Source organism: Hyperolius riggenbachi, chromosome 3, assembly GCF_040937935.1.
Source record: "Hyperolius riggenbachi isolate aHypRig1 chromosome 3, aHypRig1.pri, whole genome shotgun sequence".
Taxonomy (NCBI): domain Eukaryota; kingdom Metazoa; phylum Chordata; class Amphibia; order Anura; family Hyperoliidae; genus Hyperolius; species Hyperolius riggenbachi.
This window is the reverse complement of record NC_090648.1, coordinates 215,031,065-215,058,553: the sequence shown is the minus strand read 5'-3', so window position 1 is coordinate 215,058,553 and position 27,489 is coordinate 215,031,065. Positions and strand designations below refer to the sequence as shown.

At 42.8% G+C, this 27,489-nt stretch overlaps 1 protein-coding gene across 1 annotated transcript in view; it reads right to left on the bottom strand.

The window, feature by feature from the left end:
• Positions 1 to 27,489, bottom strand: part of ANXA2 (annexin A2) — a 45,364-nt gene that overhangs the window by 1,628 nt on the left and 16,247 nt on the right. Inside the window, exons 4-12 of the mRNA XM_068275697.1 lie at positions 23,589 to 23,683; positions 21,591 to 21,704; positions 20,106 to 20,196; positions 18,033 to 18,112; positions 14,639 to 14,698; positions 13,200 to 13,293; positions 11,183 to 11,278; positions 8,327 to 8,385; positions 5,527 to 5,649 (exon numbers count right to left, since the gene is read on the bottom strand). Of these exons, the coding sequence (XP_068131798.1) occupies positions 5,527 to 5,649; positions 8,327 to 8,385; positions 11,183 to 11,278; positions 13,200 to 13,293; positions 14,639 to 14,698; positions 18,033 to 18,112; positions 20,106 to 20,196; positions 21,591 to 21,704; positions 23,589 to 23,683 (812 nt within the window). The remainder of the gene's footprint in view (positions 1 to 5,526; positions 5,650 to 8,326; positions 8,386 to 11,182; positions 11,279 to 13,199; positions 13,294 to 14,638; positions 14,699 to 18,032; positions 18,113 to 20,105; positions 20,197 to 21,590; positions 21,705 to 23,588; positions 23,684 to 27,489) is intronic.

Sequence of the window (27,489 nt, the reverse complement as noted above, 5' to 3'; positions counted from 1 at the left end):
TGAGCCCATGTTATGGACACTGAATAGCAACTCCTGCACTTCAGAGTGTCCTGACAACGTCCTCCTGTGAGAACAGCTCCAGCATTTAAACCAAGCAGCAGTGGAATGACTGGTACATACTTTAAATTATGATTGGCAAATTTTATTACCTCAATGTAGAAGGGTCAACAGATATTGAATACTATGAGCAAATTGTGTAGTTACACTATTATACAAGTGGTAAAATCGGTAAGTGATTGGCCAATCATAATTGAAAGTGTGTAGCAGGCTTTATTCTGAAGAAGGTAGAGGACACTTAGGCAGTGGGAGACTTGGGTGAGGTTTTTCTTGTGATAGTAATATTTTATTATGGGTGTAAACAGTTAGTATTTTGCTTTGTCTACTGCGTAAAAAATGAGGAGGAGTGGATACAACAGGTAATTCCTGCTTCAGTCCCATCAATTCATTTGAGCTGTGCCAAAAATGTGTGAGGTCCAATCTCCTGCTACAATCCTGAGAGTGCCGGAACCCCACTTCCCTTGCTCCAAACAAAATTGTGTGAGGACCTCAGCCCTGAATGACTGGAGTTATACAACACTGATATGGTGTGGAGCAACAGAGCTCATGTCAGGAGACACTGACACTGTACATTTCAGACTGCCATGTGAGACTGCCTAAAGCCTCCTATATACACTCTATTAACGACTTAAAGAGGAACTTCAGCCTAAACAAACATACTGTCATTAAGTTACATTAGTTATGGTAATTAAAATAGATAGGTAATATAATCGCTTACCCACCCTGTTTTAAAAGAACAGGCAAATGTTTGATTTCATGAGGACAGCCATCTTTTTGGTTGAAAGGAGGTGACAGGGAGCATGAGACACAGTTCCAACTGTCCTGTGTGCTGATCACCCCTCCCAGTTGCTAGGCAACGTGAACAACATAGGAAATCTCATCATGCTTTGCACAGCATCAGGGAAAAAAGCCCGGGCAGTTTTCTTTGATGGGTGGAGCTTAGCTAAAAATGCAGCAAAAAATGATGCTTTGGTAAGAAAAACAAAGTTCTGATGCTGTGAAACTGTTAAAGAAACACCAAGCCTTTTCAGTTCTGCTGAGTAGATTATTAGTCCGGATGTTCACTTTAATGTTCTGGAATTTTACCTTTTTAACCACTTCACCACTGAGGGGTTTTACCCCCTGAGCACCAGAGCAATTTTCACCTTTCAGCGCTCCTTCCATTCATTCATCTATAACTTTATCATTACTTATCGCAATGAAATGAACTATATCTTGTTTTTTCCGCCACCAATTAGGCTTTCTTTAGGTGGGACATTATGCCAAGAATTATTTTTTTCTAAATGTGTTTTAATGGGAAAATAGGAAAAATGTGGGGAAAAAATAATTATTTTTCAGTTTTCGGCCATTTTAGTTTTTAAATAATGCATGCTACTGTAATTAAAACCCATGAAACGTATTTGCCCTTTTGTCCCGGTTATAAAACCATTTAAATTATGTCCCTATCACAATGTTTGGCGCCAATATTTTATTTGGAAATAAAGGTGCATTTTTTTTCAGTTTTGCGTCCATCCCTAATTACAAGCCCATAGTTTATAAAGTAACAGTGTTATACCCTCTTGACATAAATATTTAAAAAGTTCAGTCCCTAAGGTAACTATTTATGTATTTTTTTTAATTGTAAATTTTTTAATTTTTTTTTAATTACAAAAAAAAAAAAATAGGGAGTGTGGGAGGTAATGAGTTAATTTTATGTGTAAAAGTCATTTATTTGTATGTGAAAAATGTGTAGGGTGTAGTTTACTATTTGGCCACAAGATGGCCACAGTAACTTTTTGTTTTAATGCGACCTCCAAGCTTCCTTCCGGAAGCTTGGAGGAAGTAGAAGGAGGCTGGACACGTGAGTTTTTTTCTCACAATGATCGCGCTGCCCATAGGAGAGCAGCTGATCATTGCGGGACTTAGATCAACGAACGGGAATGGATTTTCCCGTTCATTGATCTCTGGGCGAGCGGGCGGCGGCGTGTTTACTAGCGGCGGGCGGCGTGTTTACGAGCGGGAGCGCGGGCAGCGTCGGGAACGCGGAAAGTACGTGTTTCTCCGTCCCTGGTTTTTAAAGGATGGAAAAAGGGGCGGAGAAATACGTACGCGCGGGGGTAAAGTGGTTAAGATTCCTGACAATTTTGACATTTCAGCTGTGTCGCTATTGATACTGCAATAACTTTTATAATACTTCTGCCATCAAAGTAATATATGGGTCTTGATTTGTTTAGATATTATGCAAAGAAAGCCTGTTATTTTTTTTCCCTTATGGCCCATACTCACGGGCAACTTTTTGGCCTGTCACCAGCACACGTGAGCGCGTGCGCGACAGGCCGGCGACAGCTCGTCGCCAGGTCCCTCCGCATACACACGATGGAGGGACCTGGCAACTGATGCGGCGGAAGCTGTCGCTGTTGCTCCTCCCTCCGCCGGAAGCCCAATGCATTTCTTATCTTGTTGCTGTCGCTAGTCCGCGTACTCACGCGGACTAGTGACAGTTCCGGCTGAGTTGCGGCGGCGACTGTCGCCAGGCGATTGAGCGGTTCAATCGCCCGGCGACATCAGCGACGAGCGACGGTTCGGGGTGCGCGCCCGTGCAACGCCGCATACTCACGGGCGACCTGTCGCTGCAACACGCGCGCACCGCATGTTGCGGCGACATTTGTAGCCTGTGAGTATGGGCCATAAGGCCCCGTTCACACTGCACGCATTTCCAGCCGCGTTTTGGAAACGCGTGCAGGTGGCCGACACGCACGACATCAGACAGTGCATAGAGTGCACTGTCTGATGTTCACACTGCATGTGTTCCGAACCTGTGCGGTCCGGGAATGCATGCTGCACGCATTTTTTGCCAAAACGCGTGGCTGTCCCATTCACTTTTCAGTGATGGGATCAGCCTCGCAACGCATACAAACGCGGATGGCGTGCGTTCGTTCGTGTGCGTTGCATTCCGAGTGCGTGCCCGTCCGCGTTTGTAATGTGAACAAGGCCTAAGAATTGTTTAATTTTATAGTCATACTACAAGGAAAAAATAAGCATAAATGCAGAAAATGCGCACACACCCGCCTTTTTCACCCTTCCTATTTTTCACATGCCAAAGTTATAAAACAGCTCAAAAAATTTTTTGGGGCTTTCCTAATTAAGATGATACCTTATTTGCCATATTTCAATACTACTAAGTGTAGTGGACCATTATCTACAGCCTGTGCATCTGTAGCGACTGGATGGAATTGCTGGCATGCGCAGTTTGGGGACCTCAGTGCTTTACAGATGTCACTAGGCAACAGCACAGTGATGCGTCTATACAGTATTGGATCCCTGAAGTGACACCCTAGTCATCGCATCCCATCGCTATGGTGTCAACAGATCTTAAGGCCAAGTATAGGTGACACAAGGGGTTAATTGGCTTGTTAGGGGGTTAAAAAACTGTAATGCAGAAAAAGAAATGTGACAGTCACTTTAATAAACTTTAAAAAAAATAAAAAAATAAACACTATGCCCGAGCGTACGAAGGCGGCAGTTAGTGCAGTTTGCGAGTCTCATGTCCAGGAACCTACAAGAGCATTAAACTGGACGCGAAAAGCACACCTGGAGTGAGAGCGATATATACCAGTAGGCAATTTTTTCTTTTTAACAATGCAAATTGCGGAGTTTGCCCAAAATGTGGAGAAATTATTGCTGACATTGGTACATTGTATATGGTATTGTCCAAATATTAGTAATTACTGAAATGAAGTAGACATATAGCAGCAGAAAAATGAAATAAATCTGCTCTAAGGTTTGCAAAAAACAGTTGACAAATTTTTTTTTTGTTCTGTCTCTATGTGGATAATTCTTCCTTGCAAACTTCTGCAGCTCAAAACCCAACAGATCTTGCACATATTGCTATAGCAGCTAGAAAGACTATAGATAATCGATTAATTTATCCTACCCACTGCAACTGTGTGGGATCTGAAAGAGGAGCTTTTACATGTTATGAGTATGGAAAAGTTAGATGCAACAAAAAAAGAAGCAGGGACTAAATAATTCTTGAAAAAGTGGAAACCGTTTATATGTCATACTTTAACTGGACAGGAACTAAAAGTTATGTCACCCTTCCGCAGGGCCGGCCCGCTCATGAGGCGGGGTGAAACATTTGCCTCAGGCGGCAAACTTCAAAGGGCGGCACCCGCCCGGGGGGGCCGGCCGCCGAGCCAGAGGGGTAGCGGGCAGGTCGGGGGTATTGGGCCTAGCGGTGGGAAGGGGGGGGTCGGACCCCCCCCTCCCTCGCCTGGCACCCTGGATCTGCGCTCCCCTCCAGCCTGTAATTAGGAAGCTGCTGCCAGATCGTAAGAGGCACGGGCGGGGAGGACTCACCTTTTCCGCGTTCCAGCGAGCGCTCCACTGACGTCACTTCCTGCATCGCCGCCCACTGTATTGTAAGTGGACGGCGATGCAGGAAGTGACGTCAATGAAGCGCACGATGGAACGCGGAAAAGGTGAGTCCTCCCCGCCCGTGCCTCTTACGATCTGGCAGCAGCTTCCTAATTACAGGCTGGAGGGGAGCGCAGATCGGGGGACCCAGGCGAGGGAGGGGGGGGGGGGTCCGACCCCCCTCCCCACCGCTAGGCCCAATACCCCCGACCTGCCCGCTACCCCTCCGGCTCGGCAGCCACCACCCCCCCCCCCCCCCCCACCCCGCACCTTCAGGTCGGCAAAAAGTGACGGGCTGGCCCTGCCGGTTCACCTCTTAGTATTTGGAAGGAAAGCTAACTGGAACGTTAGGAAATTTGGAGGTTGATTAATTTTTTTGATGCCCAATTGGACATTTGCAGGCTATGGAGGTGAGAAGGGAGGGGTGAAGGGTTGTTCTGGGATAAGGTAGGTTTGGGAGGGTGTGAGGGTGAAAAAGTTGAGTTGATGACCGCTTTTATGTCAAGGTCCTCTGAGAGTACCAATGAATTCCGCGCCAGTGGCAAAATGCTTGTTATGTTTGTAAACCCTTCAAAAAGTTTAATAAATAGATTTCTAAAAAAAAAAAAAAAAAAAAATGCAAATTGCCTGGCTGTCCACTGATTATCTATCTCTAATACTTTCAGCCATAGACTCAGAACAAGCATGCAAATCAGATCTCTAAATGAAATCTGACTGGATTAGCTCCATGTTTGTTCCAGATGTGTGATTTAGACATTACTGAAAGATCAGCAGGATGCCAGGCAACTGATAATGTTTAAAAGGAAATTCATATGGCCACTTCCATATCCCTCTCAATGTAGGTGCTTAAAACTTGGCAGAGGCAGCTGATAATGGCCACCTTTGCTGATAATTGTGCGAGTACATTGGCTCCTGATGCCTTGGTCAGCAAATTCTGTCAACCAGCCTATCCACATCACCCGAGCCAGCAGCACACCAATGCCTCTTATACAACAGTCCATACACTTGTGTATGAGAGTTCTGCTTATGGCTAATAACAGGCAAATAAATTCTAAGATACTGGACATCACTTACCGAAACGAAGTAGGATAGAGACTTGTTGTATTTCTTCTTGAATTCTCCTCTGATTTTGAGCATATCTACTTCACTTCGAGACACCATATTTCGGATTAATATCTTATCTTTGGTTCCTTTACCCTATAAGAGAAGTAAAAAGTGAACTCTTGGATCCTATATACAGATCAACCTTCATTGTTACCAATTAGAGGTGAGCAAGAACAGGTTCACAAAATGCAAAACTGACCCTTGAGTGTACAAGGGGCGGGGACAGCAGAAGAGAGTGTTAATGTACCCATGTCACTTCTGCGATTTTATGCCATTCTGTCATCCCAACACTTCTGCCTTCAAAGCTGGAAGTCTTCCGGGATGATACATGACTGAATCAGAGCCATACTGTACAGTTCTGACCCAATGCTGTATCATGCCTGAAGAAGAAACAAATTTTGAAAGCTTGCAAAGAAATCTTTTAGTCAGTGATTAAAGGTATCGCCTAAACAACTTTTGTTATGTGTTCGGATTTCATGAAACGGATCTTGCTCATCCTTGGTACCTATATCCCATGGAGAGACAGAAGTCTGCATCAGAGCAATCTTCCTAATGCCGCGTACGAGAGATAACGGCGCTGGAGACTTCAGCCGGTATATGGCTGATCCTGCTGCCGCACAAGTTCCCGGCCGTATTAAATACTATTCCCCCTCCAGGCCGTCATGGATGGTGGGGAATGAAATAATTCGGCTTCCAGCGATTGCTGGAAGCCGAATTATTATGTTTTGAAAGTAACGTCAGCTCCGTCTTCTGACAGCACCGATGTTACTCACTGAGCGCCGCTATAGCCGTAATTCCTATTACGTCCTATGGTGGCGTCAGCTTTAACGTGTTCGTTCCTACTGCCACCTCCATGAATCCCTCCTCTCCCAAGACAACATTTAAAGATCAACTATCACAAAAAAAATGTGAAATACATAGATGTAAAAAATGTAGATTTCTGCCAGAGTTTTACGCACTAGAATTTTTTTTTCCCTATTTCCCTTTCACTTAGTAGACAGCAAAATTCTTACATATCTGACAGGCTTTGGACTAGTCCCATTCTCCTCATGGGGGATCTCAGGATTTATTTAGAAAAGCACATGCTGAATCACAGTTGCGCTCAGTACATACCGTAATGCAATAGTGAGTAGGGAGGCTGGCCAGCATCTTTGTATAGATCCTTTCCAGGGATTGCTTTTGCAAAGAATAAAATGTAATACTGAGACTCTCCTATGGGTAGATGGAATAGTCCAAAATCTGGCAGATCTGTACAATTTCTACTACCTACTGTAAGCAACAGCAACATAGTGCTGAGAATGTGGAGAGTATGAACCAATTAGCCACCATGCTGTCCTTATAATCACAGTAACAATTATCTTTTAAGTGCATACGAAAATTATATACAAAATTCGCATGACAAAGTTACTGCTGATTTTTGAGTACAGAACACCACAATAAGCGGAAAAGCAGCAATAAATACATGTTACAGCCTTAACTATATTGAGTTTTTCAATGTACGCTATACTGCATGCATGCTAGAAACCCGTAGTCGTAGCAGTTAACCGCTTGCCGACCACGTCACGCCGATGGGCGTAAAGTCCTTGGGGCTCGCAGTGCAGGAGGTCGCGCGCACGCTGCGTGCATCTCCTGTTACTGGGCAGAGCAGAGCTCCGCCTTCAGTCTCCGAGCGGCGGCTGCCGCTCGGGAGACTGTTAGACTTGTACAGCGCTGCGATCTGCTGTGTGACATGGCTGTCCCCATGGGACACTAGAGAGCGATCGGCTCTCATAGGCAGAAGCCTATGACAGCCGATCGCCGTTATTGGCTGGCTGTGGGGTGGGAGGGAGGGAAAAGAGAGGGGGGAAAAAAAGAGAGCTCTGTTGGTGGGGAAAAAAGGGGGGAGGAATCGCTGGTGTGCTGTGTTGTACGGCCCTGCAGCAAGGAAGTTAAGCTTTGCACTTGTCAGGCAGTTTGGCCACGCATGCCAGTTGGGTGTCAAAGGACAGTGTTTGCAGCGCGTGTCTGCGCTTGATATGTGGTGGTGTTACTTGGCGGGAGAGAGGACTGCAACATGGGGAGGGCTGTCAAGTGCGCCTCTTCAACTCTGGTGCCGAGTATTACCAAGCACCCAAATGGTGCAAGGGAGCAGCAGACAGGCGATGAATTCATTGTCTTCAACCTCCCGTTTAAGAGGCCTCCACTGGAGTGAGCAACGATATCAAAGTTTTTAGGCACGTAATATTGCTTCAAAATGCTGTAGTAGCTTCATCATAATCTATCTACAGTTGCTGCTTGTGTTACATACTTGGAGCAAATCCACTGGACAATAATAACTTGTAACCTCTTGTGTGTCACAGCTCTTGTGGTTTGAGGAAAGTTTTACATAAGTGCTAAAATAGTTTCAGACATACAGTAGGTTAATATCAGGCATATAATTAAGCCTGGTACACACTTTCAATTATCATTGGCCAAACACTGACCCTCATACTACATGGAGGTGGTAAAATTGGTCAGTGATTAGATAATCATAATTTGGGGGGGGGGGTGACCATACACTGCATGCAGTCGAATTATATGTAAATGGAATAGATTGTGCAATGACATGCAAATCTGTTACCTTCCTTTGATTTCTTGTAGACAGAATTATTTTTATTTCATTATTTTCACGTTATAATAATTTGTTGGATTTAGAGGAAACATTTGCTCTAAAATCTACTTTCCAAAATTTGTGTGCATGCACAGTGTTCACATTTTATTTACATCTATGAATGTAGTTATATTATATTACCTTCATAGAGTCATATAGTCTGTCGGCAAAATACAACGGCTTGTTCTGAATACACTGGACTGCAAGAAGAAAACACCAACACAATTAGAATATGCACTACCTAGAATGTTTAACCGCTTGCCGCCCGCGTCACGCCACTGGGACCAGGACCAGCTAACGCCAATTGGCGGAAAGTCCTGGGGCAGCAGTTTACGGGAGATCGCGCACACGCTGCGAGCGCATCTCCCGCTTGGTGGGCGGAGCTCAGCTCCGCCTTCAGTCTCAGAGCGGCGATCGCCGTGTATTTACATGTGCAGCGCTGCGATCAGCAGCAGCGCTGCACTGGGGACAGCCGTGTGACACGGCTGTCCCTCTGGGGGACAAGAGAGCGATCGGCTCTCATAGGCAGAAGCCTATGACAGCCGATCGCCGTGATTGGCCGGCTGGGGGGGGGGAGGGAGGGGATTCTAAAAAATAAAAAAAAAAATAAAAAAAAAATAAAATAAAATATATTTAAAAAAATAAGCAAAAATAATAAAAAAAAAAAAAAAACACAGGGGGGGCGAACAGACCACACCAACAGAGAGCTCTGTTGGTGGGGAGAAAAGGGGGGGGGGGGGGGATCACTTGTGTGCAGAGGTATACGGCCCTGCAGCTTGGCCTTAAAGCTGCAGTGGCCAATTAAGGTAAAATTAGGCTGGTCACTAGGGGGGTTTACCACCATGGTCCTCAAGAGGTTAAGAGAAATCTTTCTCCCTTTTTTTAGCTTTGAAAAAAATACAAATTCTAAAAATACCTTTCAATTTACAAAAATATGATTACAAAATGTTTTTGCTACAGCAAACCTGAAATGAGGAAAGTCACTTCAGGTTAGATACATACCTAAGTAGAGAGAAGGTTTTGCATACCATAGAGCCTTCCCAGTCCATGGTCTGTCAACCCCCCCCCCCCCCCCCCAATTGTGGATGTCTTTGGAAATACTTGGGGTCATGAGTACTTCTGGAGGATGCCCAAGGAGTGCCAAAGAGGCATTAGAGGCCTTGCAGATCAAATAAGTAACAGGGACAATGCTGGAACAGCAGGACAGACTGAGGACTTAAAGGAATACTATCGATACCCAAGTGTTCTAAAATGACAGTGTGCAAATAATGTCTAAGTAGCTGTGTAAACATTTTCCTACTTTTCATGTTAACCACTTTACCTCCCTTGCTACGCTTATCTACTCCCCACAAAACTTTACTTGAATCTCAGGGGAGTAGATAGGCGTACTTGTGGTAAACAGTGTGCTGTATGCCCAATAAGCTATCTGATTATGTATATAGGGTATCATTTTAACCGTGACAAGTGAGAGAATAGATTTTGTGGTGTTTGACAACTAAGGGATAAGTCATGTGATTTTTTTTTACTGGAAAACTGAATGAAAAGCAATAAAACTGTTATTTACATGTACTCTATACCCCTAAATAAATACTAGTAAAAAAAAACAAAAGTGACAGCATTGAAAAGAGAATACATAGTTACCCTAGGGACTTAGCTTTTAAAATATGTATGCCATGAGAGTGTATTACTGTTAATCATGAAGATAAGGGCTTTTTAATTACTGATAGAGTACAATGAGAAAACAAAAAACACAAACCAGAAACTAATATATTATCGCCATACATTGTACTAGGAACATTATTTAAATGTTGAGATAACCAGGACAAATTAGCAAATACAATGTGTGGGTTTTACCTATGGTAACATTGTTTATTTGAAAACTATAGTGCATGGAAATGGAGAAATAGTGTATTTTTTCTTTTTTTTTCTCATTTTTCCCTTTAAAATGCACAGATAATAGCATAATTACTAAAAGCAAATATCACCCTCACAAAGCATAATTTGTGGCAAAAAAAAACAAGATATAGATCATTTACATCTGATGAGTAGCAATAAAGTTATTGGTGAATGAATGGGAGAAGCGCTGAAATGTGAAAATTGCTCTGGATTTTAAGCAAAAAACCCTGTGGAGCTGAAGTGGTTAAATATAAGAGGCAAAAGCTGTAATTTATTGAGGGTAGGTTTTAGCTATATTGGGACAAATCAATTGCAGAACGGGTGTCTGCTTCAATGCACAGCCAGAGTTGCAAATCAGACTACAGAAAGCAAATATCAAACATATCAAACTCTGAAAGCAAAAACAGTATGAAAAAGCTGTGACAATTAGTTACATTTCCTCTGCTCTCTTCAGACACGTCAGTCAGAAACACAGGACACAGGAGCTGCAGCTGTTGGGAGCTCTCTTCTCTGTCACACACAGAGCTACACATAGAGTTAACTGATCAAGTGTGAGGGGAATTTCCCCTCTCCTCATGGCTCAGTCAGCCGTCAGTTTTGGCGTCAGTAAAGATTGAAAATATTTTGATAACAGTAAACAAAGAAGTTGCTACTAAAATGTATACACCAGTACTTAGCAGCACTTCCCAAACAATTCCTGTGTCAATTGAAAAAAAATATGTGAATCGATCGTATTCCTTTAAGGCTCTATGGTATCCAGAGCTTTCCATCTACATAGGTATGTATAGTATCTAACCTGAATTTAGTGTTCTAACTTCAGGTACACTTTAAGCCTCATAAACCTACTCTAGATAATCTTTCAGCGCCACCTTGGCTGAGAATACTCTAGACCTGAAGAAGTTTCAGGCATGTCCAGTTGGAGCCACATTCTTTTTCTTTAGATGCAACTACAAAGTTTGCCAGTTATACCAGTAGGAGGCTATCCAGACAACTACAGTGGAATCAGTGCTTTGGATTACAAGCATGTTTCTGGAACAAATAAGGCTTGCAAACAATCTTATCAAAGTGAATTTCCCCATAAGAGTAAATAAAAATACTCACCAAGATTGATGAATGCATTTTCCAGGTCACCCTTCACTTCCTTCTTGATGCTCTCCTGCATGTCATATGGACTGTAACTCTTGTACCTTTCAAAGACTGCACAACAAAGAATGCAAGTCAGCACACAAACACGCAAAATGTACATTAACTCCACCATTTGCAAACAATCAGCTCAGTTTAATGTCTATTCATCTCAATCAGAAAATCATGGGGCTCTACACAAATGTGAACACACACACACACACACACACACACACACACACACACACACACACACACACACACCTTTTCACCTCTTGATTTAAATACAATAGATCCATAGGGATGTATGCATACAGTAAGTTTGGCGCAAATTGACTCCTTGTTCCTAGGCCAGATAGCAGTTGCCATGGCATCTATAGTACCCCTGATCTTAATGTAGGCTAGATTTCCAACAGTCACCTTTAGCTGAAGTGATACAAATGGATTTTTATTTTATAACCCAGCATATATATATGGAAAATAAGACCTTCATAATTTTTATAATAAACTACTGGATTTAAAATAGGGTGTACCTCCCCAGTCCTGCTGTGATCTCTGCCCACAGATATAATGTGAAGACACACACAATTCACATAGGCTCCTCAGGGCCACACTGCTTAATCTGCCAGCCTGCACCGGTAGCTGTACTGAAAACTAATTAGAAGCCATAAAATGTCTATGTAGTTGTGCACACATTCCTGACCACAGGATAGTGGTGAAACGTTCAAAAGTTCATAATTTTCTCTGGGAGCTCAATGTATAGTAACTACCGTATGTCGGGGTAATATCTGGCTGAAACTTCAGCTCTAGATTTTAACCCTTAATATTAACCCTCCTGGCGGTTTGCTAAAAAAGAAAAAAAATCGCCAGGGGGCAGCAATTCTTTTTTTTTTTTCCATGTAGCGAGACAAAGTCTCGCTACATGATAGCCACTGCTCAGCGGCATCCCCCCAGCCCCTCCGATCGCCTCCGGCGATCAGGAGATCCCGTTCAAAGAACGGGATCTCCTGGAGGGCTTCCCCCGTCGCCATGGTGACGGGCCGGGATGACGTCACCGACGTCGTGACGTCAAAGGGGATTCCGATCCACCCCATAGAGCTGCCTGGCACTGATTGGCCAGGCAGCGCACGGGGTCTGGGGGGGTGGGGGGGCTGCTGCGGCGCGACGGATAGCGGCGGATCGGCGGCGATCGGGCACTGCACGCAGCTAGCAAAGTGCTAGCTGCGTGCAGCAAAAAAAAAATTATGCAAATCGGCCCAGCAGGGCCTGAGCGGTGCCTTCCGGCGGCATGGCCCGAGCTCAGCTCGGGCTTACCGCCAGGAAGGTTAAATATAAATATTAAAATAACCAAACATGGGACTTCAGGAAAGTTCCATTTAGGATTAATTCTACAGATACGATTATGTATTTTATAAGTTTATATTTTTATTTCAGCTTTGTTCCAGCGCTGCGTAATATGTTGGCGCTTTATAAATACAATAATTAAATATTTCAGGTATGCCTAATGCTAGGTACACACCATACAATTTTCTGTTAGATTCTTCTGTTAGATTTACCTACAACATGGAAAAAAGCTATCTGGCAGGTAAATCTAAGAGAAAATCTAACAGAAAATTGTATGGTGTGTACCTAGCATTAAGTTCAAAAGGTCACAAACCACCACCGGCTGCTGTGAGAAAGCCCCTACTCAGCAGCAGTCAGTCTACTAATTCTGATGCCACAGAGGGAGACTTGGGGAAAGATTTTCTTGGGACCGTCCCAGTAGAGTGCTCTATACTAAGCTGCTAAATGTTCTAGCCTGTTCCTGCAAACTGGAAAGTATCTATAAATAACTACCCGACCATGCATCACCTGTGGACTATTACATTTTCTCAGCATGGATACACAAGTATCTTTAGAACATTCATAGGATCACATGAGGAATGAATAGTAGAATATGAATTCCTATAACATGAGTACATTGGTTATCAATAAATGCAGTATCACAGTGCCATACCTTTCTGCAGATGAGGAACGCTTCTTTCTGTCATGATTGTAATCCATTTGGATATGTCTGTTCCTTTCCTCTTCACTCCAGCCTCATATAATTCCTGTGCCACATTAGGTAAAAAAAAAAAAAAAAAAAAAAAAAAAAAAATAGGTTAGAGCCTGCACATTGCCAGAGTGCATGTATTCAGGACATTGCATGTAAGCCCACAGCCTCTCCTATCATTCACCAAGAAAACAAAAAATAACCTTATACAAGCCTAAGTTTATCACTTTAATTAAATCTTCCAGTAAAAGTATTCTCTCCCCTGTAATAGTTTACAGATTAAAAGTGTGATCAGGAGCAGTGGCAAATTTCTATTGATTGGTAAACTCCAATAAAATCAATCTCTTAGGCTTTGTTCACATCTAAAATCGCAAACGTCAGTGTTTCGCGACTTTTTAAGTGATTTTTTCCCCCCTCCCGGCTCTCCACTGTGCGGTGCAATTTTTTAAAAGCGCTTTTGCAGAGCGATATTTTAATTCACTCCCTGATGCAAGTCAGGAAGTGAACTCTCTGACCTGGAAAAGAATAAACACAATGTAATTATACTCAAAATCGCGAACGCAATTGCCACACAAAGCAATTTGAGCGTTTCGCGCTTTTTCTATACCTTCCATTGGAGCAAAATCGCCCTAAAAATGGTACATGCAGCGCTTTTGTGAACGGAAAGCAGACGAAACTCGCTATGTAACTATCCCATAAGCATTCATTGCACGAGGTATTTTAGGGCTTTTTCAAAGTCGCCGGCGCTCAAAAAAATGCAAAAACGCCCTGGGTGTGAACAAGCCTTTACAGAGATTACTACTATGCAGCTATGTGGAGAATTGACTACTACTCCTCGGTCAAAGTAATCAGTTGCATTATGGGATACTATTATTGCATGGATCATCACTTTAGAGCAGGGTATGGATGATCAGCTTTTGGAGCCGCCACAGTCCATCTCCACATAAACCTTAGCGGGAGTTCCAGACAGACTATTCTAATGGGGAGGGAGCGCCACTAGCACTCACCACTGGAACCTTATTATTATCAGTTTATAGAAAAGATCAGCAATTGTCATCTCATTGCTGTAGGACTGTTATATGATATCAGTTCCCAATAGGATCGGCACCACACTCCAAATGTATTATAAGCTCTTAAACTTTATTGCATCACTGTGATGCAATAAAGTTTAAGAGCTTATAATACATTTGGAGTGTGGTGCGATCCTTTGGGAACTGTTGCATGCTGACCCTTGAGTACAAGGGTGAGGATCTGGGCACACACCTTTAAGCACCGAGCCTGGTGTGGGTGCTCCTGGATACACGTTTGTGTTATATGATATCATTAGGGAAACTGAGCAAGTCCACTAAAAGGTTCGGAACATCGGCATGAAGTGATGAAGTGACTAGCATAGATCTACTTACTCTGGCATCCTGGTCAATCTTCTCATAGTCCACCACAGAACACTCCTCGTCCCTTTTACCCTGCACACAAGCATATAGAGTAGCCAGAGTTTCATTTTGAGTCATATTATGTGTGTATTGATGGATATCAGATTTATATTGCATTTACAGTTGTGGTGAATTGGCAACATCTATAAACAACAGCAACATGGAGGTTTTACAGGTTTTGTTATTAGGACTGTTTTAGATGCCCAGCACAATCCAGGTGTGACTGCCTCTAACCGTGGGAGGGAAGACATTAACTACTGTCATACAACTGACCAACTAAATCAACATGTATAACAAGAGAACGTCAAAAGGCGTGTAAATTGATGTACATAGTTCAAGTTAAAATAAAAAATCCATGTAGTCCTGTTTACTGCAGCTCAACACCTATCCATACAGGCTTCACCCTTTTACTTTCGGGAAGGGGGGGGGGGGGGGGCAGTAGGGTTGGTCAATGATATGCAAACCCTTTTAAGTTCATGCAGAACTATGCAAATTTTGTATACAAATGTAAAAAGCTTGAAAATGCACCAATCAAATCCACATTAGTGGAACTCAGTAGCTCCATTTTCAAGCTACCTACACTTACATACAACAGTTGCATGATTCTGGATCATCTTAGAATGATTAGCATCTCACCAAGTCGAGGAGGTATAACTGCTCAGCATCTACTTCCAACTACAAAGTCCCTTCTTCTCCCATAGAGCAGTTTCTGCTAGAATGCAGGAATGCTGGAAAAATGTAGTCTGGCATGGATTGTTCATTCTACTCCAGACGTCACATGATCACATCTAACAGACCTGCACCCAACAGCTGAACCCAGAGAAAATAGAATGTACGCTGTACTGCAGTGTCATTTGGCCCCTGAAACAGGATTTCTGTGCAGTGCTTGGCGTCTATATATGGTTTAGAAATGTCAGTGCTAGAAAATACATAACAATATCCTCTGTGGAATTGGAATTTACCTCTCTAAATTTTGAGTTTAGCAAAGCTTTAATGTGGGTCTGAACTCTTGAGTATGTGCCATGGTACTAACACTAGATTCATGGCAAGAACCAAGTGTGTGCGCAAAGCCATAGTGACAAAGTCTGGACACTTTGTTCTTGTAATGTTGGAGACTTCATTACTGCATGAGTAAAGCAACGCTTTCTTTAAAGGATACTAGAGCCCAAAAGTAGAAATGGAGAAGCAGGCATTTATGGTGAGCTGTCCTGATGGCCACCGCTCCCCCCGTTCTTCTTTCTGCTCCCTGGTTCACCTGTAATTGCACTGGTGTCCCCGTCTTCTGGTCGGCTTGGTCGGGATCATTACGCGTTGGCTGGCATGGTTGCATGCGTACTACAGCACGCGTTTGCTGGCCAGGACGTCATTGTGGTGTCACACGCATGTGCAGAGTGCAGAGCCATTAAATTCGGCCCTCAAGTGGTTTCCCCTACATCATTATGTATTGGCCACTCTAGACCACCAGGGAAGCTACATTAGAGGTGAAGTCCTAGAACACCAAGGAAGGCATATGGGGAAGTAGGGGGAAAGCACTAAACACCAGGGAACTGTATTGAGGAGGGTGGGGTTCACTAGACACCAGGGAACTGCACAGGGGAGGGAGAACCACTAGACACCAGAGAACTTTATAAGGGAGGAAGATGGCCAGTAAACATTGAGGTTGGCCTGCGACTAGGTCCCTGTGTACAATTTCGGCCGCAACTAGGTCCCAGTGTACAATTTCGGCCCACTTTGTATTTGAGTTTGACACCCCTGCGTTAGAGGATCCATTCCATCAGGATCCGCGATTGGACTGTTTTTTTCTGCGTGCAGTTTATATTCACTTCTCCCTGAATGCTTTTACAGTTAATGGTGTGTAATGAGGGTTAATAATCAGCCAAGCATGGACTGTAAATACTTTTCAGTAATCTGACAACTGCAGGGAGAAATACATTAGTGCACAATATTGTACTTTGTCTTGAAGTATGACATCAGTCTCCTGGAATTTATACAAATGTGATATGAGCTTTGTATGTATTACCTCAAGTGGCTTTGCTAATGGAAGGCTCGGAACTGTTACGATGGCTGTAGGGCACTGGCATCACATTTATGGTTGTTGTATACAGTGTCATAAATGCCATTTACTGAGAGCCCCATCAGTTTACTGATAATCGAGTGCTGTTTGGCCACGGTTCAGGGACTGTCAGTTATATCATGGCACTGCTTGATTGGCACGTTCCCATGCCTCAAGGCACAAGGCCCATTCCCATGCCTACATATAGAGGAGAAGGCAGCTACTGCTGAATGCTGGAAGATCAGTGTCATAATTTGGGGTTAAGACATTGTGGTTTCTCCACATTCAGCAATGAAATGGGCAGCCCTCAACACTGAGCAATCTGCCTGCACAGATTCTATTGCTGGGAATACACAAGGTTTTTTTTGGCAGATAGATGGCTCGGTAAATAATTTCCAACAGGTCCGATCTGATTTTGATAGTTTTTCTGATCGATATTCATTCATTCACTTTTATGAGAAAATCGATAAGAAAAACTATCGGAAAATCGGCCAGTAAATCAGCTACAAATCTAATTGTGCATTCCCAGCATAACACAATGTATGACAGTACATGTAAAATAATGCTAACTGCAAGTGTTACAATGGGTACCTAAGGACTGTTAAAGGGACACTTAAGTCAAACAAAAAAAAAATGAGTTTTACTCACCTAGGGCTTCCAATAGCCCCCTGCAGCTGTCCGGTGCCCTCGCCGTCTCCCTCCGATCCTCCTGGCCCCGCCGGCAGCCACTTCCTGTTTCGGTGACAGGAGCTGACAGGCTGGGGACGCGAGTGATTCTTCGCGTTCCCAGACACATTAGCACCCTCTATGCTGCTATATGGCAGATGATTTATGCTATAGCAGCGTAGATGGCGGTATTGTGGCCAGGAACGCGAAGAATCGCTCGCGTCCCCAGCCTGTCAGCTCCTGTCATCGAAACAGGAAGTGGCTGCCGGCGGGGCCAGGAGGATCGGAGGGAGACGGCGAGGGCACCGGACAGCTGCAGGGGGCTATTGGAAGCCCTAGGTGAGTAAAACTCATTTTTTTTTGTTTGACTTAAGTGTCCCTTTAAAGGATACCAGAGCCAAAAAATATAGGAGAAACGGAGGAGTTGTCATGTATGGTGAGCTGTTCTGAGGCCCACCACTCCCCCGTTCTCCTTTCTGCCCCTCCGATGCTGCTAATTGCCCTCCAGCACCCTCTTCTGACCCGGAAATCAGGCTTGCGCACATTGTTCATACAAAGAATGGTTTGTAAACGATCGTTCAGCAAATTGTATCATTAGTGGCCACCTTAAGTTAGAGAACGGCTTGCTTGCCATTTTGTGTTGCTCACCTTAGCAAGCGCCACCATCAGTTTCCTGAAGTCTCCAGAGGTATCAGAAACAATGTCTTTCTCTAATTCTGTCTTGTATACTGGAAAAGGAACACATTATTCTCATTACAGAAATATGACAACATTTCTCCTGCCAGGTTTTTAATAATGCAATCTAGTCAATCACAACACTGGTCTGAGTGTAGCTGCTGAGATCCAGCTCTCCAGATGCTCAGTTCCCATCATACATAGCTGCACATTCTACAGCTCTTCATTACCAAAATCTGGAGGTTTAGATCAGAGAACAGTTAAAAAGATTGAGGGAACCCTAATGTAATTTTATTTAGAACTTCATAATCTTAAAAAATTTACACTTAACGTTGACAACAGATGTATATTTCATATTGTAATTTTTGTATGAGTTGCTCTATCAGGGTCTGTGCACACCTGTCTCCTGTCATAGCTTCACTTAGATGAGAAACCACTGGCCTGAGCTCAGTACTCCTTCCCACAATGCTGTTTTGTGTAATTGATTAAAGCGGATCTGAGATGGAAAAGTAATTATAACAAGTAACTTGACTATATAGCTTATCTAAAGTTTAGATAGTTTACACAGCAAATCTAGCTGCACACAGCTTCAAAAGTTTACGATTATTTATTGCTGTGATACAATGAAGGCAGCCATGTTCTGTTTGTCACACTACACTGAGGCAAGCTGATAGCATCTCCAGTCCTCAGCCTGTGGAACATTTCACATCACAAAGATGCAAGTTCCCGGATTTTGCCTGCAGTACTTATGTGGCACTTCCATGGAGCTAGAACACACCTAATAAACAGTGGGCCAGATTTATAAAAGCATTACCGACAGGTTTTTCTTCTTAAACAGTTGTAACCAGCATGGGGAACAATTCTGCATGATAATAAGAAACTTCTTAAATTCTACGTAATAGAAGCAGTTTAGTGTGAATTTCTAGAACTGCACTACAGTTAAGAAAAGTGCAAATCCATCCCTAAACTGCCACAGATTAAAAAGTGCTTGAAAACACTTCTACAAATTGTGCAGCAGTGCAGGCTAGGCATGATTTGTGAAGTGCCCCCCACCTGAATCTGTGAAGCTGTTTTGTGCTCAACCCTTCCAGTGCTGGGCATTGATGCAATACAGCAGAAGTATTGGTTACCTCAGCAACAGCAATATCCATTACACACTGCACTCTCAGGAAACCTTCCCAAATCCTCCTATTCCTAACAGTTGAAAGTGAACCAGAGACAAAGCACCCTCATGTATTTTACCATACATATCATTAGAGAAAACACCTACCCTGCTCTCTGTTTCATTCTTCACTGCACAGCTTGCTTCTTTTCAGCCCTGATAAAATCCCCGACTGAGCATTCAGTCTGGCTTTGCTATGATGACTCAGCGATAATGATTCCTGAGCAGAGCCACAAGGGGGCAGGCTTGGGCTGGAAAAGACACCAGAGAACACAGACTCAAATATAATGACTCCTGAGCAAAGCCAGACTGGATGCTCAGTCGAGGATTTTATCAGGGCTGATAAGACACAAGCTGTGCAGTGAAGAATGAAAGAGAGCAGGGTAGGTGTTTTCTCTAATGTTCCCACTGATATATATGGTAAAATACACTAGGGTGCTTCGTCTCTGGTTCACTTTAAGAAGGAAACTGCACTATTTAGTGATTCCTTAGGATGTCTGAGACAGTTCTGCATGGATTTCCAAAAAAAAACCTTCCAATATTTTGTCTCAGACACTCATGATAAATGCTCCCCACTGACTCGTCAGGTGGTAAAAAAATGGCATTCTCTACAGTAAAATGCAATCCACAGAGGAGGTTAAGTTTAGCTGCACACATGAACTGGAGTCTGTTCACCAGCAGGTGTCACACTGATCCTTCATCTGTACCATTGCTCCAGCTAAGTTTGGGTAAATAATATAAAGCAATTAGCTAGCTTGGTGTCAGAATAAGGAGGGACTTGTAGTTGGGTTGATGAAAGTGAATGGTTAGTACAGGCATGCTTTCAGGCCTTTCCTGGCACTTGTATGCACTTGCTACAGCATGTCTGTCAGTCACACACTCACACTCTTTGTATGCAGCCTGGATTGCTTGGAGCTCTGCGTTGTCTCGAGAGCAGATGATCTCAATAAGTGTGTCTTCATCTGTGCCAAGGCCCTAAAGAAATGACATCAACAGCGTCTTTAAGTAGGTGTGAAAAATTTTAAAATAATTTCCAAATGGCAAATATGTTCAAAGACGACATATTACTGTGGGAAAAAAAAAAAAGGAGTGTAATAATTTAAACTATATTTAGTGAAGGGGTCCTTAACCCCCAGTCCATGGGCCTGGCCTCTCTCCCTAGTTTAATTCACGCAGAGCAGTGTGCAGCAGAGTGTCACCAGGTGGCGCCATCCTCTCTAATGAGAAGACAGCGCCACCTGGTGAGACGCTATGCATGAATGAAACTAGGGAGAGAGGGCAGAGACAAACATCCGCACATCACAAAATCCCCCTCAAAGAAATCCACCAAGGCCCCCCTGCCATCAACACCAAACACCCCCCACCCTTCACACTGCAAAGCAGTCCTAAAAAAAAGGTTGGGCATCCATTTCACTGTATAACCTAAAGCGTTCTGAGGAAGAGTATATTAGCGATGAGACATTGCACCATAAAGCAATGATACCGCAAAGCTAGTGGCACTCCAAAGCCAATGGATATAAACACCTGACTAGTCCTTTATCCCAACTGCACAAAACTTCCATTATAAAGAACAGTAATAAAAATGTATCTATAAAGATGCCCATACAAATATCAGTTCATCTATTCTACATTATCATGTTAGAAATGCTTAGCTAAAAAAAGAGTTACCTGCCAGTTATGCAAATACTAGCTCATCTTGAAATTGACACAGGAAGTAGTAGCTGTAGCTTTATCCTTGTGTCAGAAAACAGTTCAATTTGATCTTTGTGTCTATATAAGTCCTTTTGTGGACTTTAGGTGGGATTGCAGGCCTTACCAGTCAGTCAGTCATATACTGACTGGCTATAATATAGGCTTTCCACTGCATCTAGTAGCTGTGCTACTTATTGCTTGGTGTGTCCTAACCAAAACTAGTCAGGAGTCATTTAACAGCAGTCCCAACGGTTTCCATTGTGCTATTGTATTGTGCTCGACTTTCATTGCTACCAACAGCAACCATGGTAAGCTAGCTACACATTAAAATGATATCCTGTATAGTGCATACTGGTTGGGATGGTACAGGAGACTAGCCATCAAAAATTGTTAAAAGCTAGCTACAGCATTTTTCTGGTCTCAATTTTGAGAGTGGTTTGAATTTGACTTTAGTTCATCTTAGTCAGCATAAACGTACTCGGTTTTATCCATAACACTTTGCTGCAAGGTAAAGTCAGACTCTCCTGGCACGAATGGGGGTACGCCAGTAATTTTATGCAGGGAATTGCACTGGCATGTTTAACCATGTATACTATCTAAACGTCACAGAAATTGTGAAATGATATTGGCACATCATTGTTCAGTATTTAACTGAAATCAGTATGGGGGTCCCTTGCCTTCATTGCAGCTTTTAATTCTGAAGCATCATACTGAGGCCTGGTCTTCATCAGTCCAAGGATGAGGGTTTCCAGATGTCCAGAGAGGGCACCCTTCAGAGCGGATGGAAGATCCTGTAAAGAAGTAGATTGTTATATGAAATTCTCATGAATGATAAAGTAATCATAGTACATGTTAGGCAGCCATAGAGATGATACTTTAGTCTGCAGATTGGCACTGTCATGGCAATGTTGTAGTTTCAGCAGAAATTGGTCAGACAAGTACTGAATGGGCATAACCACTCACTGACCATCTTTTCCTCATAAAACCCACACTTTTGGGCAGGTGAAGATATCAGCAGATTGCAACTGTTCATTGTGTGAGGTAGGCATCACTTTCAGTGCCAAACCAGCCACTTTTATCAGACGTAATTACCTATTTCAATGTTCCTTCTATCAAAGGTTATTCTAGTGACTAATGACTCACTTAGCTGTTCAGAGGTTATCCTCCCTAACCATTGGCCATTTATGGGCTGCTTCCAGGGTCTACTGGTGCCCCAAACAATTCAATTGGTGGGAAATGTGGGCTAACAGTGACCTGCAGCAAGCCCTCTTCCTGGTGGCAGGAGGGTAGTGGCCCATCATATTACCCAACATAAAAACACCAGTAAACCTTACAAGCATGTGCAAACATCAGATGGAGTACATGCTGAGAGTAGAGCTTACATATATCAGTGACATGATAGCACTAAACCCTATGGATTCCCAGCTCTGTCTTTTAAAAAGAAAAGCTGATGGTAGAATCACAAGCTGAATGTCTCCAGTAGGGATGGATAATGAGATGCAAATCATTTTGAGTCGATGCATGATTATGCAAATTTTCTCTGAAAATGTATGCAGCTTAAAAATCCACCAATCAAATGAGATGGCGGTGGATTTTGTTTGGTCCATTTTTTTAAGCTGCATAAGGACCAGGAAGAATACCAGCATGCAGCTTCTTGAGTTGGAGATTGTTGGCTTCAACAAATAAAGTATGTGCTTGCAGCACACTAACTGTCTTTTCACACAGGCAGCTGACAACCGGTGAAATCACCGCCTGTCAGCTGCTCTACTGCACAGGCCAGGCACTAGTCACCTGGTATTGCCGCCAGACAGGAAACCCCCCCCCCCCCCCCCCCCCCCCATAGAGTGAGATCTCAACATCTCATTCCTCCGCCGGCCGGTAACACCACGTGTCAACATGTGCAACATGTGCATTTAAATTACAACCAAATTGCAATGGCAGGCAGCAGACGAAAGACTGAACTGCTTGTCAAACACTGCAATAGTAGTAGTACAGAGGCGCCAACAGGGTAAAAACAATATTTCTTTAAAATTGATAAAATGAAGTAGGTAGCGGTGGACTTACCCGTCCAAAACAAACACAAAAAATTGCCGTTTTAAGCAAAAATCAGTTTATTTACATACTCCGAACAAGGTGCAACACGTTTCGCGGGTATATCCCACTTCCTCAGGCAATAAATAGGAGCATATCACCAATGCGGTCCGGTACGTAGCCTGGCTACGTGTCTGTTTTGGAGGAGTGAGTCCACCGCTACCTACTTCATTTTATCCATTTTAAAAGAAAGATTGTTTTTACCCTGTTGGCGCCTCTGTACATTTTTGTATTGCAGTTGTTTCCACCCCTGGTGGAGGGGAATTCTTCCTTTTTCCCGATCTACAGAGAGCGACTTCTTAATTCTGAGTGGGGACAGGTCTAATCTCCTCACCTCCTCCATAGTGGTTACCTGGATGGTAACCCTTGTTTGTGAGTGTAACCTACCTATACTTACCTTCCATACCCAATTTACAGTACATACTACACTGGGCTCTCGGCGTCTTCACTTATATTTTGACATTGCTTGTCAAACACGCAGTTCAGCCATCCTTCTGAAAGGGGCCTGAATTACTTGACTGCAAATCCTGCTTTTAGCAAACCCACATCTAAGTTTAAATACAGGCAATATCAGAATAATGTACCTTCTTGGTTCTCCTCTGGTAGGCAAATGCAATGTCCTGCCTCTGTTCATTGCTGCGGTTTGTTAGAATGCTGATGATGGTTAGTTCATCCACACCTGAAATAAATAGAATTGGTATTAATACAGTATAGACAACATAAAACAGCAGCAGCAACTACTACTTCTACAGGACAACACTGTGGTTAAGACAATATGTAAGATGCAACTTGGAATTGAGCCAATACATATCTACAACAAATGCACCAGATTGGTCCAATTTCAATATGCATAACAATTGTAACATTTCATGCGACTCAAAATTAGCATTTCATTGATCATCTCTTGCTGAAGACAAATACTGGACATAGCCAAAAATCGGCTTAACAGTTCTAAAAAAAAATGTATAGTAAAACAATAAGACAGCACTGATAGAATTACTTTAAGATTTAAAGTGGACTTTCGTGAAAAATATTTTTGGCTTTATTATTCCCTCACTGTATCTAAATAGAAAAGCACTCTAAAGTCCCTGTGAGTACCTTAGGATTGGTTGAATGACATCCATTAGACTCCTCCCCTTTACAGAGCCACAGGCTGCTTCCTGTACACTCCAAGACCCTGGCAGACTACACCTTTTCTAACTGGAGTCCAGAGGATGAGTAGCCCCATAAGACTTACTTTAGGCCCTGTTCATACTGTCAGTGTTTACAGAATGCATAAAAATTCAAAGAAACGCAGTTGAAAAACGCATGCATTTGTATGCGGTTTTCTAGCGTTCAAATTAGTTTTCTATTGCGTTTTGCACACACACGTCACGCAGGAAACAGAAAAGAATTATGGTAAACAGAGGGAAACTTACGCTAAAAACACAATAGTACGCGTTTTTGGTACGCATCTATAGACTTTTATTGTGTCAGTTTCTGTGCGTGACGCACAGAACTGCGTGCAGCAATGTGGATGAGAAACGTATGCGTCTCATACGCATACATGTGAACGAGGCCATTAGAAAACATTAGTAGCCGTTTCTATGCGCAAAGTCTGCCCATACGCGTTCTGTAAAAACGATTAGGAACGCACATAGTCTTAACCTGTCATAGATTAGGGATGTCAGTGAGTTACAAATAATTCCAATGAATTATGCAACCGTTATGCGCACATTTATGCAGGTTGCAAATGAATCAAATTCCACCTTGGCAGGATTTGATGGGTGCATGGTCAAGCTGCACACATTTGCATAATAGTGCATCCACTTGCAATTATTTCATTGACCATCACTGACAATCATATCACTGACCATCTCTAGCACAGATGGCTAAAAACAGAAGAAGGGACTTAATTTGGGTAGTCATTTGAGAGTCATGGTACTGAAATGCTGTAAAGCACTTTAGTCAGTCCACTAATTGCAGTTACAGGAGTGGCAATAAGTTAAGTATCTTAAAGTGACAGGGATATTTTAGGTGCAACCCCCAGCAATGGGACATCACATCTTTCAAGTTAGCCAGGCTGAGCTTCATTACAAATAATTAGCATTAACAAGATGTGTATCTATAACACAACTATGAAATTGGCCTAAATGGCTCCTTAGTCAATAAAGCAAATACATTTTTGTCTCCTTAACCGATTCAGGATCGTGTGCAGTTAAAACTACGCTGCACTTGTGGCTGCCAAAGCCTGATGTGGCGCCCGAGCACAAGACACAAAAGAACGTCCCAGCCAGCACAGAACTCAGCTGTCAAAAGATAATGTAGCCCTAGAACGGTGTCTGGAGCGGTTTTTCATTGGCTCCTGACCTCCTGATTGGCTCGAAGTGTAAAAAAATAAAAAAAGAGCTCGTCCTTAAAGAGACCAGAGCCTGTGATCCAGAAGTAGTTAAACAAACAGCCTGCTTTCTGTTTACAAACATGACTTTTTTTTTTCTTTTTTGCAGCAGCAGCAGCCTGTACGCTACACTTTACTGCAGCTGTACTGCCTCTGCACTCTGTTGGCATTACTAAATCCGGCGTGTGTACGCGCCTTAAGTGATGGATTCTGATAACCTGTGCTGGAATACCACCCAGCTGTAGTATGCCTCATCTCTCTGATGAGATTATATATATATATATATATATATATATATATATATAGATAGATAGATAGATAGATAGATAGATAGATAGATAGATAGATAGATAGAATAGAGTATAGCTGGTAAATGAAAGATCAGCAACCTATGCTGGCTCCAGCACACAGTAATAGGTTTATTTTTGTCCATCTGAATAATGCATTGCCTGTGCTCGAGTCTCATCTCAGGATAATGGGAAGTATTTGTTCTCTGCCATTTCACATCACTGATATCAATAGGCTAAGTGATGGCCTTTCTAATTACGTTTGAGGCTAAGCTGTAGCCATTAAGGCCAGGCAAGGAGAATGTGATGTGTGCAATTAGGAGACAAAATATTACATGGCCGGAACACTCCACCCTCCTGTGAACCTATTTATTAAGGAATATTCCATTATGAAATAAATAAGTAAAAGCAGAGCCAAGAGGAAATCTCTGTGTTTCCTCCATCCCTGAAGCAGGTTTTGGCTTGCTGAGTTTTCCTGGCACACAGGCTTTTGGGCCAGGCATTATTGCTGTGGATATGTCCCTCTGAGGACCTCTAACAACTAGAGGAATTTCCCATTACAGTGAGCACCTGGAATGTAGAGGAAGCAGGGGAGTGATGCTCTGTCAGCAAGAGAGAAGAACAGTATCAGGGATAACAGGCATATGGGATACAAGCAAGTTACTACCACACCTCATTCAAAGCCTGAGAAGTAGTGTGTAAACTCCCATCACAGGAACTCTACTGGAAATCAATATCGCATTTAAAAAGAAATGTGTTTGTTTATTATTATGTATTAGTGCACAATGGGTATTTTATCTAGCATTGGCACAGATCACTGAGAATATCAACTTTTGGCTATAATATCCGAGCAATGCTGAGTGGGCAGGGCCGATTACTTATTGAAGGGCAATTTTAGTGAAAAGGCCACCCTATAGGTCATTCATGTCACAGCAGCAGAATAAAATACCCAAGACATAGCTCTAAAAAAGTGCCAGCAATATCTCTTTCCAATATCTGACAGCTTGTTATCTGTCAGCTGAACTTATTACTGGTCTCCTGGCAAGCAATTACCTCCCTGCACTCATTGCTGTGTACACACTCCAAGATTTCTTCTGTACAGTTTTGTGATTTTGACCATAATGGACTCTCACTTCTTATTATTGGCTTATAAAGCACCAACATATTCCGTGGCCGTTACATACTTGTGTGATTTTGTACATGACTGAATGTGTGATGAATTTCTAATTAATACTCAAGCAACTCATCTGCCGTTTCTTTCTATATTACTTCTGTTCTCAGATGTACCATTGGTCTTTTTTATATGGCTGATGTAACTACAGGCTCCACATGCTCTCCTGGCTTGGCTTACTAAAGTGGCATTTAAGATTTTTTTTTTTTCAACCACAAAGTATGCAGAAATGTTTAGTTTGCTTTATTTTGTTGCTATTACATAAATTGAAGGGGTAGCAGGATGTCATTAGTTTTGCTTTAGTGGTTCTTTAATTGTTGAAGAAATACAGACAATGAGTGCATTGCAGACAGCTGACTAATTTCCCCAGAAATCATTTGCGACAGAAATCCCCCATATTTGGCCACTGCCTCCTCCAGCCAGCCATGCTGGATTCATTCAAAGCATTACATTTTCCCCTCAATGAGAGTTCACAAGGGGAGCCTCCTGCCTCTTTTTTTCCACTGGATAGGACAGCACACAATACACAGCAGAGAGGCAAGCAACAATCTGGTACCTAGAAACAATGTGTACTTAGTTTTATCCTCATGCACACTAACAGCGTCTCCCAGCAGACAAAGTGATTACATATGAGAAACAAACTATTGGTA